The following is a 19,804-nucleotide window of genomic DNA, read 5'->3' on the forward strand; positions in this document are numbered from 1 at the left end:
TATCAGAAACCAGACTTCATATTCATATAAATAAACATTGTACTTACTGCACATGGTGCTTTGTTCCACATATGTAATTTCTCTGGTTTAACTAAGGTTTTTTTATCTTCAGATACCAAGCATGGATGAAAGGGGGCAGACTGTTTTTTTCTTTGAAATTAAGAAATTTACTTAGTCTACGTGATAGCTTCAGTTATGTTTACACAAATAAACTTACAATATTTCATATGTATAGCAAATATAAGCAAATATCTATAGCACTTCGGTTGATTTTATGTGCACATCTAAACCTTTCCTTATTTTCAGTCCAGTTAAGCATCAGAAAAGCTAAAGCTGATTAAGATTGGGAAGAAGATTAAGTACTCACATTTTTCTATTTTACGTTATGTACTTTTATTTACATTTCCTTCTAAGATAACTAAATTTAAGCCTTTTATATGAAATATTAAAGAAATACTTCAAGTGTAGCTTATTCTACACTTAGGTAAATATATAAACCATTGAACTATTGAAAAATAAATTCTAGCTTCTTAGACACATCATCCACTACAATACTAACTTTGTGTTGACAGTAGCTGCTTTATCTAAAATGTAGGAATAAGTCTGTAGTTTTATGGTCTTCAGTCTATTTTTTTCACTAGCTACAGTAACAGACATTAAAATAAGAGGCATTTTAAAACTTCACTCATAAAAAGTATAAGACAAGAAAAGTATTGCTTCAAAAATAAATTATATTGGATATTTTAATCAAATGTGTGTATATCTACATAAAAACTACTGTTTCTGTTCATATAGAATGCTACCCCTTTTGGCTAAAGCATACATTTAGCTGCAAAGCAACATTTTAACAGTGACTGCACATGAGTTAACCTCTAAGTGAATAAAAAAATTTTACATGCACTTAAAATTCTCTTTCCTGCATTTGACTTATGCAATAATTAGTGAATTTAATAACGTAATCCTGGTGACAGTCTCCCCAACACGTTCATCGTATTTTCAGTCTTGCTCTTATGAATGCACTGTTTCAAGTACAATCTCATGAAATCTTGCATGAACAAACAGAATAACTAACTTCATGGAACTTCATGTCCTTTCTTTAAAGGACTGGCACAAAATACCGCACAGCTGAACAACAAAAGCAAGAGAGAATATATGGGGGAGAACAGTTGTCAAAATTTGAACACACATCATTTGAAATGTTCAGTTAGAAGACAGATAAGAAAAACCTGACACCTGAACATCAATTTACTGGACTTGCTCATGCAAGATCTTTATGGAAGAGCTTAAAGTGAATACAAATAAAGCAATGTCATAATTCAATATATTTGAAGTATGGGATTGTAGAAAGTTTTATACATCTGAAAACTATTATCTTACTCAGGTGGGTTGACCAAAGCATGCAGTTAAGCTCCCACCCAGTTGCTCACTCCTTCCCCACTGTGATGATGGAGAGACCAGACAGGCAAAAGCAACTTGTCAGTGTCAAGGTAGAGAGTAAATGAGGGAACAGGGAGAGGAAAAAAAAAGAAAAACATACAAATGATGCAAGAGCAACCACTCGCCATCCTCATCCTGCAGAGGGATACCTAGCCAGTCTCTTAGTAATGGTTACTCTGGATTCCTTTCCATATGCTACTGCTGAACATGACAGTACAGTGTATGGACTATCTCTTTTGTCAGGCAGAGTCAACTGTCTGGCTCTCTCCTCCCAGCCATTTGTCCACATCCCCAGACTCCTCTCAGCAGAGAACAGTAAGAAACAGAAGGCCATGATGCTGTGCAAGAGCTGTTCAGCAGCATCAAAAACACTGTTACCTGCACTGTTTTGGTTCCATTCCTAAAACACAGCACCAAACAGATTGCTATGAGAAAAATTAACTCTTTTGAAGCCAGAACCAGGACTATTCTAGCCCTTAAATAACATGAAACCTAGTAGCATAATGTACCCTAATCACAGAAAGGCTTGATCTGGAAAGGACCATAAAGATCACTCCAGGTCCAACCCCATGTCATGGGCAGGGCTGCCAACCACCAGATCTATCTGGCCTTGAACACCTCCTGTGATGAGATATATCCACAGTTCCTCTAGACAACCCATTCCAGTGTCTCATCACCCTGCGTAATAAAATCTCCTTTTAATATCCAATGTAAATTTCCCTACTTTTTCTTAAAACTATTCCCCTTTGTCCTATCACTATCAGATCATGTAAAGTTGCTCTCTCTCTCCTATTTATGAGCTCCCTTTAAGTACCGGAAGGCTGCAATGAAGTCTTCCCAATGCTCTCTCCAAGCTCAATAGGCACAGCTCCCTCAACCTTCCATTGCAGGAAGCGAGCTCCTGGCTTCCTCTGGACCCACTCCAACAGGTCTATGTCTTTCTTGTGCTGGAAGCCCACTCCTGGACACAGTACTTCAGATGGGTCCTCACAAAGACAGAGCAAAAGGGATAGTCACTTCCCTCTCCCTGCTGGTCATACATTTTTTAATGCAGCCCACGGTAATGCACGCCTTCAGGCTACAAATGCACACTGCTGGCTTTCAGCAAACTTCTCATCCACCACAACCCCCAAATCCTTCTTCACAGGACTTTCACTCATGCTTTTAGTATAGTATTACTTCAACAAATGCTCTCAAATCATTGCCTTTTCCAGTGTTCAAGTGTAGACACAGATGAAACTATAGATAGCTGGCCATCAGCTATGAACAAGAAGACAAAATTATTAAACTCAAACAGCAATTTGATTTAGTTGCTTCAAAAGCACACTTCAACACGCATGTGATTCAGCAGTGCATTCATTACTAATCAAATAATTCAGTTCTAACTAGAATATCACAGGCTCATGAGACAGTCACTGTACAGAATCAGATTTCAAGAAAAAACAGGATGTGGTCACATCAAATTTTGAAAGGCTGCCTACATTTACAAATTAGATATGCAAACAATAAATGTCTGATGAAAAAAGCCTTCTTCTAGTGTTTCAGAGATGAATAGGGAAAAACTCTTAGATCTCTTCACACTGTGACATTCTAACACCGATTTACAAAAATGACAGGAAATCCCTGCTCATTGAACTAAATAAGTTCACTGCATCAAATGCCTTAGTTCTAGACATAAGTTGCATGTACAAACACTCTATGTAGTCCTCTAGCAGAAACCCATTCTACTTCTAGAACCAACAATTGCTGCACTTCTGCCAGATATTGCCACTGTTTGCAAAATTAACAACAGCTCTGAAAAAAATACAATGACCCAGAAGACCTTCAACGTCAGTTCCATGTAAGAAAAGTTCTTTTATGTAGTAAAAAGCCTGCAAAGGTTATTGCAGTTCTACTGAAATACATAATTGAATACCATCATGCCAAGTTTCTGCTCTCAGAATCTGGACTTCAGTATAACTTCACGGCCTGATGTCTTTCACAAGCTGGAAGACACAAGGAGAAGCAAGCCAGAGATTACAGTGAAAAATACAGTAATCTCACAGTTGAAGGAGGCAATTACCATCATGGAGATCAGACTCTCTCCTATACTTACTGACCAAAATGTTCTGTGATGCTAAGAAAACCAGCCTCAGTGGAAAGGAACAAGTTCATCATAGCCTGATCATTAAGTGAAAGCTACTGGACTTTCTAAACATTCACAGTTTAGTATTGATGCCAACAAGAGCTACATTTCATATTTCAAAACAGTACTTAGAATACTCTGAAAAGATCAGATTGGACAATCCAGAGAACACACAGACTTACCATGCACCTTCTCACCTTACACTCATTACATCTCACTTCAAAACTAGAGTGAATGCCTACTCATCTAGATGCAGGGAGAAAGACTGAAACACTCATGCTCACTGCTGCTTAGTAAGAAAACATCTAATTTAGCAGTTTTATCAGGGTTTGAATAATGAACAAGAAATGTGAATGACAAATGTTCGCTGAACACAACACTGGAATAAAGTGACATTTAAATGAAATTTAACAAATCTGTACAAGACACACGCATCCTCTTGGTTAAGAAGGTTAGAACCATAATACTCCAAACAAACAAGGGAATCTAGGCTGCTGTAACTTGTTTTCCACATTTAGTATTCTACCTGGATAATTAAGTTAAATGCATTATTTGAGCTGTTCTACTTTGTTAACATGGAGGAACAGAAAAAAAAACCCAAAAGATAAGCTCCACTAAGTGATAATACGCACACACAGACAAAGAGCAACAGCAGGATTGGAGCCACCAAGCATCCAGAGACCTCAAACTCAGTGATAAAAACTAGATAACTCCAAGAAGATTTAGAATCTCTGGGACGTTTAAATATCATGTCAGCCCCTGAACAGGACAACTACATAACGCTTAGACTGAGAAGGACATACCCTGGAGGATTGCTCCCCATCCATAATGGTCCCAGCTCTTGCACTGACTCCACGCCACAACTCAATTTTCCACAGACACCCAGCCAGTCCCAGCCCTTGCTTCTTACAAGACAAACGCCAAGAATTCCCTTCTTGCTTACCCACCTTACTGTTCCCTCTTTCCACTTAACTTCTTTCACAAGTCTTACCTCACTCAAACTTCCAAGTTTAGCCACACCAACTGAGAAACACAATTTCAGAACTGGCTGTTTTCCACACTCAGATACTCTAAGCTGCGCACTGGTCACATACAAACACTTCAGATGATATTTTCAACATCTGAATTAGTTTGGAATACTGGAATTTTAAGAAACCAGAACAACCTAATTAGCCTTTTCCACCTTAACCTTCAGTTATTTTTTGTAACCTCTCTCCCACAGTATCAACCTGAAAAGATTAGAATTACTTTATTTGTGTCACCAGGAGTCAGGGGTAAGAAGCACCCCAATACTTACATTAAGAATGGGAAATCAGAAAAACCACAATACATCTTTAGTTCACATTTGAAAGAGCACTTGCAGAACTGCTAAAAATGCCTCCTGTACTAGCTTAACAAATTACACTCACATGTCCAGTTGGCACAAAGGGCTTATTAAAAAAGGGCGCACAAAACCACCTATCTACAAATTAAGGGGAAAAAGAAAGAGAAGAAAGGTTGCCTGAGCCACCCCCATGCTCCATAAGAGAGCATGTGGCTGAAATGGAGTAGAACAATCTATTCCATACAAGTTTTTACAGCTTTTTAAAAATCAAATTGAATAGAATAGAGACTTCTGTTGTCTAGGAGACAAAAACTAGTCATCTGCTATAATTTTCATTAATACATCACAGATGAACAAATTAAAAGACTCAAACTAGATACTAGATGTAATGATTCTTTGTATTACTGTTCACTGGGAACGGCTCCAGCATTGTTCCACCATGATTAAGATGCCCTGATAGCCCACCACAGATTAACTAATTAAAGACTCAAACTAGATATCAGATGTAATGATTCTCTGTGTTATTGTTCACTGGAAAGGGCTCCCGCATTTTTTCACTGTGACTAAGATGCTCGGATAATGCGCACTGTGAAAATGTTCTGAAAAATGCTACCAGCTAAATTTATTTCGCTATTCGAGACTTCAATTTCTTGTAAGGCAGCCATCTGAGTAGAGAACTAGGAATTCTCCATCCTGTAACGTGTACTTCAGATTGTTTAAAAAATAAAATAGAAGCTAACAATACATTTGAGAAGGTGTATTTCAGTAGCTTTTTTTCCCCTCTTAATGGAACATAAGAGACAGTGATGTTAAGTACACCAGATGTCATGATTAATTTAGTTCAGTATGCTTTGATTCCAAGGACTGTCAAGTAAGTAGAAAGAACATCTCATTGGAGAGGTCAAGAAACAGAGGAAAAAAAACACACTCTGAACACCGATTTGGATAGGGATTATGAAGATTTCACAACGCATCAGCAACTCAAAACAATAACTTCAAATTAAAATTGTGTAACATACAGAGAATTACAAAAACCTGAAATAGGCATAAGTGCATAAAACACTTTTATTAGGAAAAGATAACTGCCTCTAAAACAGGGAAGGAAGGTAAATCTTTAACACTAGTTGACAAGTGGGAGTAAATAAGACAACTAAATTTCTTTCACGACTTGGATCACATTACCTGGAGAGCAGCACATCAAAGTAATATAACCACCATGCTGTTTGGTAGAACAGGCAACACTAGAATGCTGCATTTAGAAGTGACAGCTTTTTTAATTTTCTCAATATGCACAGGATTCATAGGGAAAAATCAAAAAGATATCTGAATAAACTGCCAGAAGTACACCTGGTTAACCTTTGGAGAAAAAAGACACCAAGGATAAAGCAATGGACTAGGAAAGCAGAAGTGGACTTTTAAAAAGGATTAATTAATTTTCACGGATGAAGTCAGGGCAAGAAAACAATTCATCAGTAACATAGCTACTTGAATACAACTAAGGAATAATCAGCAGCTACATGCAACTCTAGAGATTTTTATTTTCAGGGTTTCAAGGTTCAAGGGAAAAGGATCACAGAATCGCAGAATACCCAGGGTTGGAAGGGACCTTAAGGATCCATGAATCTCCAACCCCCTACCACATGCAGGGGCACCAACCTTCCCATTTATTACTAGACCAGGTTGCCCATAGCCCCATCCAATCTGGTCTTGAACACTTCCAGAGGTGGGGCATTCACAACCTCTCTGGGCAGCCTGTTCCAGCACCTCACCACTCTCATAGTACAGAACTTCCCCTGACATCCAACCTAAATCTCCCCTCCCTCAATTCAAACCATTTCCCCTCATCCTGCAGTTACCAACCCTTTCAAAGAGTTGATTCCCCTCCCCTCTGTAGGCTCCCTTTAGGTATTGAAAGGCTGCAATGAGGTCACCCCGCAGCCTTCTTTTATCCAGGATGATCTGTTAATGACAAAATTGGTTTCAATCCATGTAGAGAAAACAGTTCTCATCAGAAAAACTTCTAATGGTAGGACTGATATAAGGTGGCTTCACCTTTCTTGTACCATCATATAGTCTTTGCCCTTTACTTCAGGATCTTCAGAAATTACTTCCTCCTCCCTGCTTTAATAGTAACAGACACCAGCCACCTTTTACTGAGGCAACTTTTCCAGCATTCATCCATATTTACTTTCACCCAGCTATGCATTTTCCCTTTTGCCTTCGTACTTGGAAGGAGGTTCCAAGAAAGCAAAAGAAATTTAGCCCCAATGTTATCTTCTAACTGCTTAACATGCTCAGCAAAGACATTGCCTTCAAAAATCCTGACCCTGTACAGACATCCAAATTGGTGAATCTACTCTGGCGAAATCATAAGATCACTAAGTCTTACTGAATCAGCCTTAGCCAGCTAGGATTTCTTAGACCTACCACTCCCACTGAAAGCTTCAGCATTTCAGTCCAAAAAAATTAGAACCCTTCCCCATTTTAGACTAAATTTACTACTGATCAATTGTAATGGGTGTAACACAATATGAACTTTCAATCTCCATTAGGTCTCCCCTCTTGTGACTGTGCCCCCGGATTACTTTGTAGTCCATGCTTCAATGCATGAAAAGGATCAACCTATTTCAATACAAACTCTTAACTGTTTATCACAGATTATTTGCTATGCCCGTTATAAACATACATAATACTAACTACATACATTCTGCCAAGAATGCTTCCTGAGTTTTGTTCAACACCTGCTCTCTGCTAAGTACTTCCTAAGGTGACATGATCAGCTCTGAAAACTAGGCAAAAAATGCGACCAAAAAAAAAAAAAAAAGCCTGTAACTATCTTCACTGGCCTGAGGGTTTTATGACTTCTTGACCAAAAAGAGAACTACGTACCCCATTCCTCATGAAGGAATAAGTTCTCTAGAGCAATCAAAGCCACTACTCTTTCAGCTGAAAATCTCTATATGACATACTTTGCTTCCAAAGAACACTCTTGGAGAGTGAATTGACAGAGCTTACTTTTTGACAATAGGAAGAAAAGTGTATTTAGCTAGCAATGGATATCGATGTTTTTCTTCTCCTACATTAACAGCTGATTCTGAGCTCTTAAATAAGGAACCAACCTTTGGAAAATTATATATATGTGTTTCTTAGTCCCGTAATACTGTCCAAATTCTGGTGATCAAGCCTCTGAAATTTCAATTTGTACTTGTTCAATAAAAGCTTTGCATAAATCACACAGCTTAACTCCACAGAGACTTTCTCCCTGTTCATGCCATAACAAGTTGCACAAGTGTCAAGAAGTTATTCACGTTTTGATGTAGTGAAAAATAAAAGCTCTTCATGCTTTATTTCTCCCTTCATCATTATAAACCCAAGGCAGATTATAGTTACAGGAATTTCACAAGTGGTAAATCAAGACTTGTACATTTTACTGTCTCAATAGTATCTTAATGGTAGGAACTGTTTACGTTCAAGAGTATAAAGGAGTCCTTAAAATATATTGTTGTTGTTGCAAGACATTATCTACGATTAAATACAACTTACTGTGAGGAAGAACTGCCCTGAAAGGTCCACATGTAACACCAGGAAGAATTAAGGACAAGTGCAGAAATAGCCTTTGTTTTGCACTTACTGAAAGTACGCATAACTGCCAGAACAGTCCATTCCAAATTTTTATCATCTCCACAACTGATCAGCCATTTCTCTTCTAACCTGTGCCTCTCTATACCCCTTCTTCTCCAAATGACATTCAAAGATTTTCACTCCAGAACTACCAGAACACTATTAAACAAAATACTGCAGAAGTATTCAGCTGGTTTTCTCTCACTTGGCTCTCAAGTGGTGCACATTGTAGGACATGTTATCTGACAGAAGCACAGCTCTGAAGGGTTCTGAGCTACTAAGTAAACCAAATTTTCCATCTCTGAAACCAGACAGAATGTCGCTGGTTCCCAAGACCGTATCAGCCCCATCTTGCAAGAGAGTACTAAGCAAGCGTTATGGTTTCACAATGATGGACAGCTGAACTCCACCACACTGCTCACTCACTACGCTTTTCAAAGGAATAAACGGAGAAAATATAGAAGAAGAAAAAAAAAGTTGAAAGGCTGAAATGGAGAGACCACTCAAATTAGATCTTTCTCCCTACGCTGTTTTGTTTTGCCCATGATAGTAATTTATTGCGTATTGTTAACATTGAGAAGCTAAAAACAAACAAAATCACCTTCCTCCCATTTATCCTATTCTACCTCATCCTCCACCAGGAGAAGAGGAACAAGGGAGTTGTCAGCCCATAATGCTTCATCTCTGCTGCTTCTTTATGGCCGCTCTCTCAGTCCCTGTCCCAAGGCAGGCTGCTTCCCACAGGCTGCAGCACTGGCCAGGGTCTGCTCCTATGAGGGCCCTACACATGCTGTGCCTCCTCCAGGGCAACTTCCACTGTTGCAGCACGGGCTCCTCCATGGCTGCACAGGCTGATCTAACCCTCGTGGTGCCCATGGGCTGCAGGGGAATGGCCTGCTCTTCCATAGGCCTTACCTGGGCTGCAGAGTGTCGCTGCTCCACACCTGGAGCACTTCCTGCACTGACTGTGGCAGCTGTAGAGCTGATTCTCTCCTGTTTCCTCACCCCGCTCTCTCAGCTGCTGTTTAACCGTGCACTCCCAGAGCACACCCAGCATGATGTATGGCTCAGATCTGGCAGCAGCAGGTCCCTGTTGGAGCTGGCTCTGACCTGACACAGGGCAATGCTGAGAGGGGCAGTGCAAAGAGGTCATCCCTACAGCTTTCCTGATACCAAAACATTCCCACGCAAGCCCAATACAAGCATCACGTCTTTTAGCTGTTCTAAAAAACTCACTCCTTCCTTAGCTATGAAAGGTACAGTGTACTCCTCTTTGTAATACTGAAGTCACTCTACGTAATGCAAAACTAATACAAATCTAATACTTTCAAACGCTGAAAATTTGGAAAAATGCAGCTATAATCACTACTGAGTATCAAACAAGACACAGTAGTTCTCATTCATGGTGCAGAAACACCACTGAGGAAGTGCACTCTTGAAAACTACTTACTATGTAGGCCTTATAAAGGGCACTTTGAACATTATTTTCAGCATTAAATTATGTAAGACTGAAGGAACTTATAGTCTTTGAAAATATGAAAGGACATCAGATAAGCAAATCAGAAAAGCATTTGTAGTTTACGTCCCTTAATAATTTAAAGAAATACAAATTAATTGGGTACATTTTCTAATTACCTAAGAAGAATTAAAACAAAGTTAGGCATATAGGCATACAAAACTTCATGTAATTAGGGTCCTGATCCTTCACAAGCAATTAAGTTTTCCTTTTCTTCAAGGAATGCAAGTTTCTTTCACTTTAGCTTCACTTAGACAGCAGCAGTGAGGTGCAAGCTGTGCAAGCTGTTCAGATAAGTTCTGCTGCAATACAAGCCACCAGTCATCAATTCTCTGGTGCTCCAGCATCAGATCTTCAGCTCATCCTTCCTTCCAAACAAGACAGAAGATTAATTTGTTCTCACATGAGTCAGATTAACTGCAATATCCAAATTATCACTGGAACTAGCTCTGTTGTGAAGTTAAGCTCTAATGTATACTTAGCTTCAGTGACTAAACTAATCCTGTGACCTCAGTGGGAGCAACTCAGGCATCTAATGCCATTTTTAGATGTCTTAGAGAATCTCAGACATCTGTATAAGAAGGGTAGTCATGACATAATTGCAGAAGACTTTGAGGAGCAGTAACCATTGTTTTTTGAGGAGGTTAACCATTGTTTGGATAATGCAGAGAAAGGCAACAGCAGATATAGCTGCTTTAAATTACCTAAGAATGGTAAACAAGCCAGTAAATAAAGAATTGCTTAATCCTTTCCAGGGGATCCTGGCTCATCAAACACTCCAAAGGAGAGGATTTCCAAGTAGAGATGCTTCTCTTGTAGCTGCCAGCCCTTAAATGAAGTTAGGGAGCCAGGCTCCACCCTTCCATCCACACAGGTGAATTGCTTGCACCTGTGCTCCCAGGGCTGACTACACCCCTTCACAAGGTGTTCAACCACTGGTTCAGGCTGTGACCTCACAGTTCCAATACAGATACCTAATCCAAAGAAACTGCTTCCAAAACTACATAATTTTGAAGGTTTCCATGCTTGCAGGCTTCCAGACCATAACCGAACAAGACAAGCAGTATTCTGTTCAGTCTCCATACGTATCACTTAGTTGTTTTTAGCAGGAGGCTACCATTTATATTTAAACACAAATACATCTTACTTTTCAGTCTTACCTTAATTTAGTATCAAATACCTGCATCTGCTCAGAGCTCTCAGCACAGCAGGGGAAGTGACCCAATCAGATGACCCATTACTTTCAGGGGACCTGATCCTGACCTAAACTTGACTTCCTACCTTGGTCTCAGCAGGGCCTTGACTCCAGACCGAACACAAGAATTGTCACTGGACCCACTTTGCTCATGCTGTCTGGGTTAGGTGGGATTCCACCATTTGTCAGTGAGAATGTTACCAAACTGGAGTTCATGCACTCAAGACAGGAGAAGTACTTCACAGAGAAGGAAATAGAACAGCTTTCATTATTAGCTCATTTTTATGATGCTTCAAGTCACACTGTGTATGTATTTACAGTGCTGCTACATCAAATTATAGAGAGATGATCACACCTTCACTTGCATGGTACATAAGAGCATTTTCTTCTGCACAATTCTAATGTGATCACAAGCTTTCTAATGCCAGAATGCTATTTGTATTTTTGTTTCATCGCTCCTTGTATTTCTAAATGAAAGATCTCCTATTGTGGTTGGTATACATCAAGGGAAAAACTACTTGTACAGAAATACTCTGATATCAAAAACATAACATCCTTTGGATTCGGTTTGAGGACTTTTGTTTTTTAATGTGTTACCCTTTTTCAAAAAGAAATGTTAGGTGTTCACATATATGTATCAATGTGCCATGATCAATCCAAGCAAGCAAATACTTGATATGAGAAATTCTATTTTTAGACTAAATCCATGTAGTTCCAGTTAGTTAGATGCCAAAAGAGAAACATAATTTTAGGTTTCAGAAAGCAGTAACTACTCATGCTAACCATGAGCAAATTAGATGTTTCTGTCTTCCCATTTTCCCATTCAGTATCAATGAAGAATCTCCACTGAAATCTTTTCATTAAAAGGCATGAGAGCAGTCGCAGGAAACTAGCAGATCACAATTAGCAAAACCTAAATACTTCAGAGAAAGCAGGAGCTGTCATCAAACCTGGCAACGACTCTTCATGTGATGCCCCTTCCTCCTTTCTCTGTCACACTACTTTGTGATTTTACACAGACGTAGAAAGTGCCTGCCAACTTAAGGGAACTTAAGTAATCTCGTAGACAAATAGTATTAATAAATTTGAATACAGTGTTCAGACAACACAATCCAGGTCATCAAGGCCTATCTGGAAATTCTGGTTCTGAGCATAAAATATAATAAAAGACATAGCCCATATTATAAAACACGTAGAGTAACCTGAAATTCTCACACATGTACTTCAAAGTTGTCATGCCAACGAGATGACAATCAAGGTTTGGCATATTGAGGAGGCCTTCTACCCCTTCAAGTAAGTATGTAACTAAAGGTAAGCAGCATTATTTTCTGTCTGCAGTTGAATGAGAAAGAAAATAGCAGAAACCAGAACAAGCGGGGAAAAAAAGCCCTCCAAGAAAGAAAAAGCATGAAGCTTTCCTAAAACAACTTCTGCAAGAGAGAGAAATCCAGAACCCTGTTCAACAAGGAGGTTCAAATTACAGAGTTGTTCTGAGTATTTTTATTGTGATACAGTGCAGCTCTTGCCTAACAGCTACAATGAAGAGAAACTAGAAAAAAACATCACTTTAAGCAGTGTCTTCAAACTAAGTATGGCCGAGGTAGGTTCCCAGCTTAGGACTCAGTAGCACTGCACAGGACAAGTCCTCTTCAGCCTGGAGAAGGCAAGGCTCTGGGGAGACCTTATAGTGGCCTTCCGGTACCTCAGGAGGCCTACAGGAAAACTGGGGAGGTACTATTTATAAGGGTATGCAGTAACAGAGTGAGGGAAATGGCTTTAAACTGGAAGAGGGTAGATTTAGACTAGATATTAGGAAGAAATTATTTGTTGTGAAAGTGGTGAAACACTGGAACAGGTTACCCTGTTGTGATGCTGTGGATGCCCCCTTCCTGGAGGTGCTCAAGGCCAGGATGGGGCCTTGAGCAAACTGATCTAGAGGGAGGTGTCCCTGCCTATAGCAGGAGGGTTAGAACTAGGTGACCTTAAAGGTGCCTTCAAACCCAAACCTTTCTGTGATTCTATGAAGTCACAGGGCCAGTAAATGATGCAAAGGATGCTGTTTCTGCTTTGGGTATCCATATGCAATAAATTTGCTATATATTGCTTTTGCACAGGAAAAGAATCAGCTACTTTTGTTGCTGAAGACATGTTCTAGAACAATGACACCTTTTTGTCTCCTGGTGCCAGGAAGTAAAGAACAGAGCTCATAGCCATTGGTGCCAGTCCAAACTACTGCTGGCAGCAACCCATGTGCCTGGACTTCTGTTCCCCTAGAAACATCCCTGCACGGTGCACAAAGCGAAGTAAAAACATAGTGGTGAGCCCAAATAACAAAATATACTAAATCTTATGAGAATAAAAACTAAACTAAGATGACAGACTCCAATGAATGAACCAGACAAAAATCTATGCTTTCAGCAACTCCTTGTGCAGGAGTACAGTTGTAGTGTGACAGATCAGTTTCTAAAAGGCTTAATTATTTCAGCCATGTCACACTGACATGCAGTACTGTGTATTATAAAGTGCCCACGAGATAAAAATGAGGCATAGAAGAAGTTTGGTGAGATTTTTTAAGCAGCTGGAAAAAGAAAAAAAAATAAAAAAAATCAGACCAACCAGACTCAAACAATAAAGAGCTGATGAGGTGGGAAAGCATTGGAGAGGTCAGCTCACCCTGACCACCGCGGACAGAACAGAGGGTAAAGAAACAATTCCCAGCAGCGTGCCAGGTCAGGAGAGCAAGAACCGAAAGCTCAGCACACATTGTAACACAGCATTTTAGAAAGCAGGGCAGAACCCAGCCTGTCCCTCAGCACCCTGCGCGCTTCAAAAAAATGCAGCAAAGCAGGTAAGCCCGATGAGGGAAAACGAGATAAATCCACGGCATTATGTGGGTCAGCCGATCAGAAAGAAAAATACTGTAGAGTATCACACGCACACACACATCTGCAGACATTACGTGAAAAACAAAATTAAGAGGGAGGTGAGAACTGGAAAAAACAATTCCTATTATTCCAGCTGCAGTATGGACGACGAAACACAGAAACCTGAACTCCTGAGAGCGCTACGCCCGTTCCCAGCGCTTCCAGAACGGCTGCTTTCCCTGACAACACCCCGAGCCGCCCAGCCAGCCCCACGAAAGCGACTCGAGCCAGCAGAAGCCTCCGGGGCCGGCTCCTGCAGCGGGATGCCCCGAGCACACCGCCCTCCCCGCCCGCCCGCCTCACCTTGAAGGGGTTGTTGAGGTCCGGGTCGGCGAAGGGGTTGCTGTCGAAGTCCGACATGGCGGGGGCTGCGATCTCCGGGTGGCGGCGGCGGTGGTGGCAGCGGCTCTCGCCCTGCGGCGCCCCACACTCGCCGGCTCGCGAGATGCCCCCCGCCCTGACACCAGCTGCTGCTGTGGCCCGAGCCCGCCCCCTCCGCACCTACCAGCCGCCGAGCGCCGGCCTCCCAAAATGGCCGCCCCGGAAATGGCGTCGCCGGGCGGAACGGCGCTGTTAGCGGGGGAAGCGGCCGGCCCGGAGCGGCGGGGAGGTAGTGCGGCTGGGAGAGCGCATGCGCGGCGCGGGGGAGGTTGCAGGCCGGCCGAGGCACCCCCGAGAAGCTCTTCTGATATGTCCACCGGCAGAAATCCTGAATTTTTCTCTATGCTTTCTAAAGAAATTAAGTTTTCGTTAAAATGCAAAAAGAGAGGGTTGAAACTGAGGCCTGAAGTCTGGCTGAAAGGAGCTGTTGCAGAGTAAAATTGGCTTTCTCAGTGTTAATTGTTATTTTTTCTCCATATAACAACCACAGGCAAACTTTGGGTATTGTTATTTGGGATTTGTTGAAGGCTGACTCAGAACATTAACACATAGAGTCACAGAGTCACAAAGGTTGGGGAAGACACTAAGATCAGATAGTCCAACCACCACCGTCATGCCTGCTGAACACGATCCTTATACGTGTACATACAAGGGCAGGGCCACAACATCAGAAGCACACATGGTGCAACTGCAGTAGAGGCTGAACTTTCCCACCAGCATCCCACTCTGTGTTGTTGCCGTGTGACAGATGCAGCGGAGGGGCACTCTGACAGAATGGCAACTGACACAGAAGTGCGTATGAAACAAAGGTATGTCACTGAATTCTTCCGTGAGGAAAACACGGCACCCACTGACATTCATCAACATTTGCTGAACATTTACGGAGACAAAACTGTGAATATGAGTGCAGTGAAGCAGTGGTTGGTGTGTTTCAGCAGTGGTGGTATTGACAGCGGGTCACCTTTGCTGCTGCAGATTTCTGCCAGCACAGCACACAGGCTCTTGTTCATCGCCGGCAAAAACACATTCCTGATGGTCGTGACTGTGTTGAAAAAGAAAGTTTTCTAGCTGAGAATGTGCTCTCTCACATAGTGCTGTCGTGCTCTTTGTATCTGTTGTATTTCCCCTGTAAATCAACAGGAGGCATTGTTTTTAGATTGACCTATATATTTTAGTGGTTCTACTTTTGTTGTTACTCCCATCCTGAAATGGCATTCGCTGCAATGGTGTTGTTCATCAGCGAGTCAAGAAAAGTCCTGTGTGTACAGGAGGATTGACTTTGCATGCATCGGTAAAGAAAGCAATAATTACCACAAGGCTTCCTGTAATTTATGCAGAAGTTTCTCAATTATTTGTGAAGGACTGTCAGATATATGATGATATGCAAATGGCACAAATCATGAAAGCATAGCTTCTGAGGAATAAAGCACTTTCAACTTTTTTATTGCTATGAAGTGTAAAATAGTTCATGCTTCAAAAAACACAAAGGCAGCTGCTGTACAGTGAACAAAATTGCACTACAGTATTAGTCACAGTCATCCATATAGCTCACTTACTGTGACAGCAAACTAAATCATGTTGTTTTCCAATATTGTCCCACGGCTCAATATATCATTGCTCAATGATACATGCTGATTATTCGAAAACTTCATGCACTGAAAACAGTGTATTTGTTCTTTTTTCATCTGAATGTGTATGAATGCATTGTTTGTTATTTGCATGAATCAGTGAATGTTTTTCTGAAGAGAGCATCTTTTCTGATATGGCTACTGATGCCTCAAATTATGGACATAGCAATGTTTCCCTAATAATAATTTGTTTGTGCACATTTAAGGGGTAATAATTTGTCATTTCATCTGGCTTTCAAGGCAGTAATGAAGCTGCGTTAAGATATTTCTTGAAAGGATATTAATTATTCTGACCTGTCAAATGATAGAACTTTGATAGCGCATCATTGCTTGCTGCTTGAAGTGTTGACTGGAAGATACTAACTGCTAGCTAATAGAAAATGTGAATGAATATCTGCTTCCAACTAATGACTTAGTTAATACTCCACATACACAACATGGGCAATATAAATGGTTATCATATTATGCAGAGGGTTATGTAATAGATTTTCTCAATTATTTTCTTTGTCTTCCAAAGGACTTATTGAATTAGAAAACATGCATGATTAGCCAAGGATGTCCCTGTTCCGCAAGATCAGTTTAAGTCTTGTTTTCCAAGCATAGAATTTGTGAGTGTGTGTGTTTTAGGTAAGAATTACTTACTTGCAATAAACATTTTTTAATTCTGATACGTGTATAATTCGTGGATGCATTAGTCTGATTTTGAATGTACTGATCTGTTGTATGGAAAGTGCTGAATCACAGCCTGAACCTCTGATTGACCACCTGAGACAAGCAATGAGTCAGCCCTGGGAGCACAGGTGAAGACAGTTCTCCTGCACTATTGGAAGGGGTGAAGCCTGGCTCCACCTCTCCTAGACCTCATTTAAGAGCTGACTACTACTGGAGAAGGATCTCTTTTGGAAATTGCTCCTCTTGGAGTCTTCTCAGTGAGTCCAGGACAAGTGTGAGCTTTCTATCCATTCTTCTTTCCATCCGTTCTTCTTTACCATGATAACTTGCTTAGCTTAACTTTCTTGCATATTTCTTAATTATAACATCTGTATATTCATTGATTACACATATGTAAATTCATTAAAAAATAAGTAGGGAATGGATGGTTCTGATTAAAAATATCTCTCATGTCTTAAAAATTCCCCAATCTCATGCAATTGGTTTCATTCAATAGTTTTCAGTAACTCTAACATGATTTCCTTTTAGCAAACAGAATTATTATATTCTGATTTGGCTGTTTTTCTCGGAAAGAAAAAAGTAGTTCAGACTTCACCAAGCAATAAACTGGAACTGTTTATGTGAATATTGTACTTGTATACCCATGTTTAAGACATTTTGGTAAAGATCTGACCTGAGAGTATTCCTTCAGCTCTTGGTTTTCTCAGTTTTCTAGCGCTTGTGTGGGATTCACTGTATGTCAACCTCAGATGGTGAGGAGAAATGCTGAGGTCAGATTTGTTTTCAGTTGGTTTATATTTTTTTTTTTTTTGCAATCTGTGATGCCTGCATGCTGAATAGGCAATCAAGTGATCTGTCATTATATATCTCCAGATGAAGCAGATCACATGTTTACAGAGGATGGATCTTGGAAATGTAAAGCCAAACTGTAACAAGTATGCCTCAGTAACCACTCTGAAGAGGAATGTTTCTCTTCATAGAACAGCGAAGTTTGTACAGCACCATAGGCAAGCTTAATTGTTAGAAGAAAAGCAGGGATAAGGAATGTTATCACACCACACAAGCACTCTGTGGAGGTTCTTATGTAGAGTGTAGGCAAAATGACTGGCATGGAAGATCAACTGCTAGGAACTCATACAGAAACAAGCAAGAGGACTCCATGGCAGCCTCACTGCAAGGTACAGCTTGAGATTAGAACATACACAGATCCCACTTTTCTTGCTGAAAGCTTTGGCAGAAGACACCAAGTTTGTTAGGTAAAACTTCAACTAGAGAGTTACTTGCTAACAGCTCTTGAAAGAATTTAAAATTGCTGGGATGCTGTATAATCAATGGATATCAAGATGTTACAATCACAAAATAAACAAGAGAGTTAGGCAAAGTGGACTACGATAACAAGAGAGAATAAATGGAAGGCTTACCGTTATGCTGGGCTCACTACAAAACTCCAGATGAGATCCTTCCCCTCTGGTAGCCAGCTCTTAAATAGGTCTAGGAGGGGTGGAGCCAGGCTTCACCCCTTCCGGCAGCACAGGTGAATTGCCTTCACCTGTGCTCCTCTGGCTGACTCATGGCTCGCCTCAGGTGATCAATCAGAGGTTCAGGCCGTGACTCAGTAGTTCCCATACAGATGCACAAGTTTCACTTTTTCTAGATTGTACAGCACAGTGGTTTTCTTACAGAATGTTGAAAGGATTTTAATTTCAGAAAGAGAAAAGAGAAGTATGACACACGAGTACTTCAGAATAACAGTTGAAGGTCATGAGCTGCAGTATTCCCCAAAAACAGCTTTCTTCACTTAAAAGAAAAAAATAGTCTGAAGAATAGTTACTTGGAGGGGCTGATTTTACTTTTGTCTGGGTGCATCAAGGGCATGCTGTAAAATAACAAGATTGGGTCATTCTTGGCTTACTCAGTGAATCCTTCCTGCTGATCTGGAACGACACTGCTCGATGTCATGTTCTTCAACATGTATGTGAAACATGTCCCCAGTGGAGCCATCAGTCTGTGCTGTTCTTCCTGTTCCCCATAGTCCAATTTGTCTGTGTCTGTTTGGGAACTGTACAAAGGCTTGTTGTCAGCAGCAAACAATTTTTCCTATTTTCTTTTCCCATGGAGCAAATTGCTGATCCTCATCCAAGGAGCAGAGCCCTTACTTCTTCCATGCCTGTATTTTAGGAATTTGCAAGCAGAGCACGACTATCCCCAGCACAAAGTATATGTGAGGTTCCCAGATGGAACCTCTGTGCCTGCTTTCCACAGGCAACATGGAAGACGTGAGTGTGGGCCCTGGGGTGACTGTATGCCATGAGTATGCTTGCAGAGTGCAGCAGTCACTAGCACTGGCCAAGACAGCAGGGTGTATCATGGAAGCAGGGTTACTCCTTCTGGAAAAATATGCTTATCTCTCTAGCAGAGGGTAAAGTAAGAGCAATTCAATAGTGATGTGAAGAGCTGTGGCGCCTGTTGCTGAAGACACACACTGCAGCAAATGGTGCCTTTAAGAGGATGGCTGAAAAACTAGGAGCCAGTGTGTGGGAGCAATGAATAGTAAACTACAGTCATGAGTGAAGATATGGCAAATCAAACGTATGCTGTCTGGTAGTGCTCTAGGCAGCTGTGGAGTGAAGCCAAGTGTTGCTGGCAGTCTGTGCTGCACTCTTGTGTACCAGCACCAGTGCGTGAGGAGTAAGAAAGCCAAGGCAGGTGAGAGCAGAGCTGGATCAGCAGTGGAGCAGACCTAAGCCTCACCTGCATCTTACTGCTGCTGTGTTACCCTCTGCTGTATGATACTACTGGTGGCTGTCTACTGCAGCCCACTGTTTACGCTTCCCCAGGGTAAGACTGTTCTCATTAGGAGTTAAACCAGTAGATTTCAGAGAACATTGTCTAAATAGCAGCAGGACTTGTGCTATGACCTCTTCCAGACAAATAATTAATGCTAATAGCTTTTCAGCATGTTTCTCATCCCTTCTAATTTA

The 19,804-nt window shown here is 40.9% G+C and overlaps 1 protein-coding gene across 2 annotated transcripts in view; it reads right to left on the bottom strand.

The window, feature by feature from the left end:
- The window catches only part of SCAMP1 (secretory carrier membrane protein 1), a 41,308-nt gene extending 26,634 nt beyond the window's left edge, over positions 1 to 14,674 (bottom strand). For both annotated transcript variants that reach the window (XM_048932547.1, XM_048932546.1), the window contains exon 1: positions 14,446 to 14,674. In XM_048932547.1, coding sequence (XP_048788504.1) covers positions 14,446 to 14,502 — 57 coding nt within the window. In that variant the 5' untranslated portion in view covers positions 14,503 to 14,674. The remainder of the gene's footprint in view (positions 1 to 14,445) is intronic.
- Positions 14,675 to 19,804: the final 5,130 nt, after the last annotated feature.

Source organism: Lagopus muta, chromosome Z (genome assembly GCF_023343835.1).
Source record: "Lagopus muta isolate bLagMut1 chromosome Z, bLagMut1 primary, whole genome shotgun sequence".
Classification (NCBI taxonomy): domain Eukaryota; kingdom Metazoa; phylum Chordata; class Aves; order Galliformes; family Phasianidae; genus Lagopus; species Lagopus muta.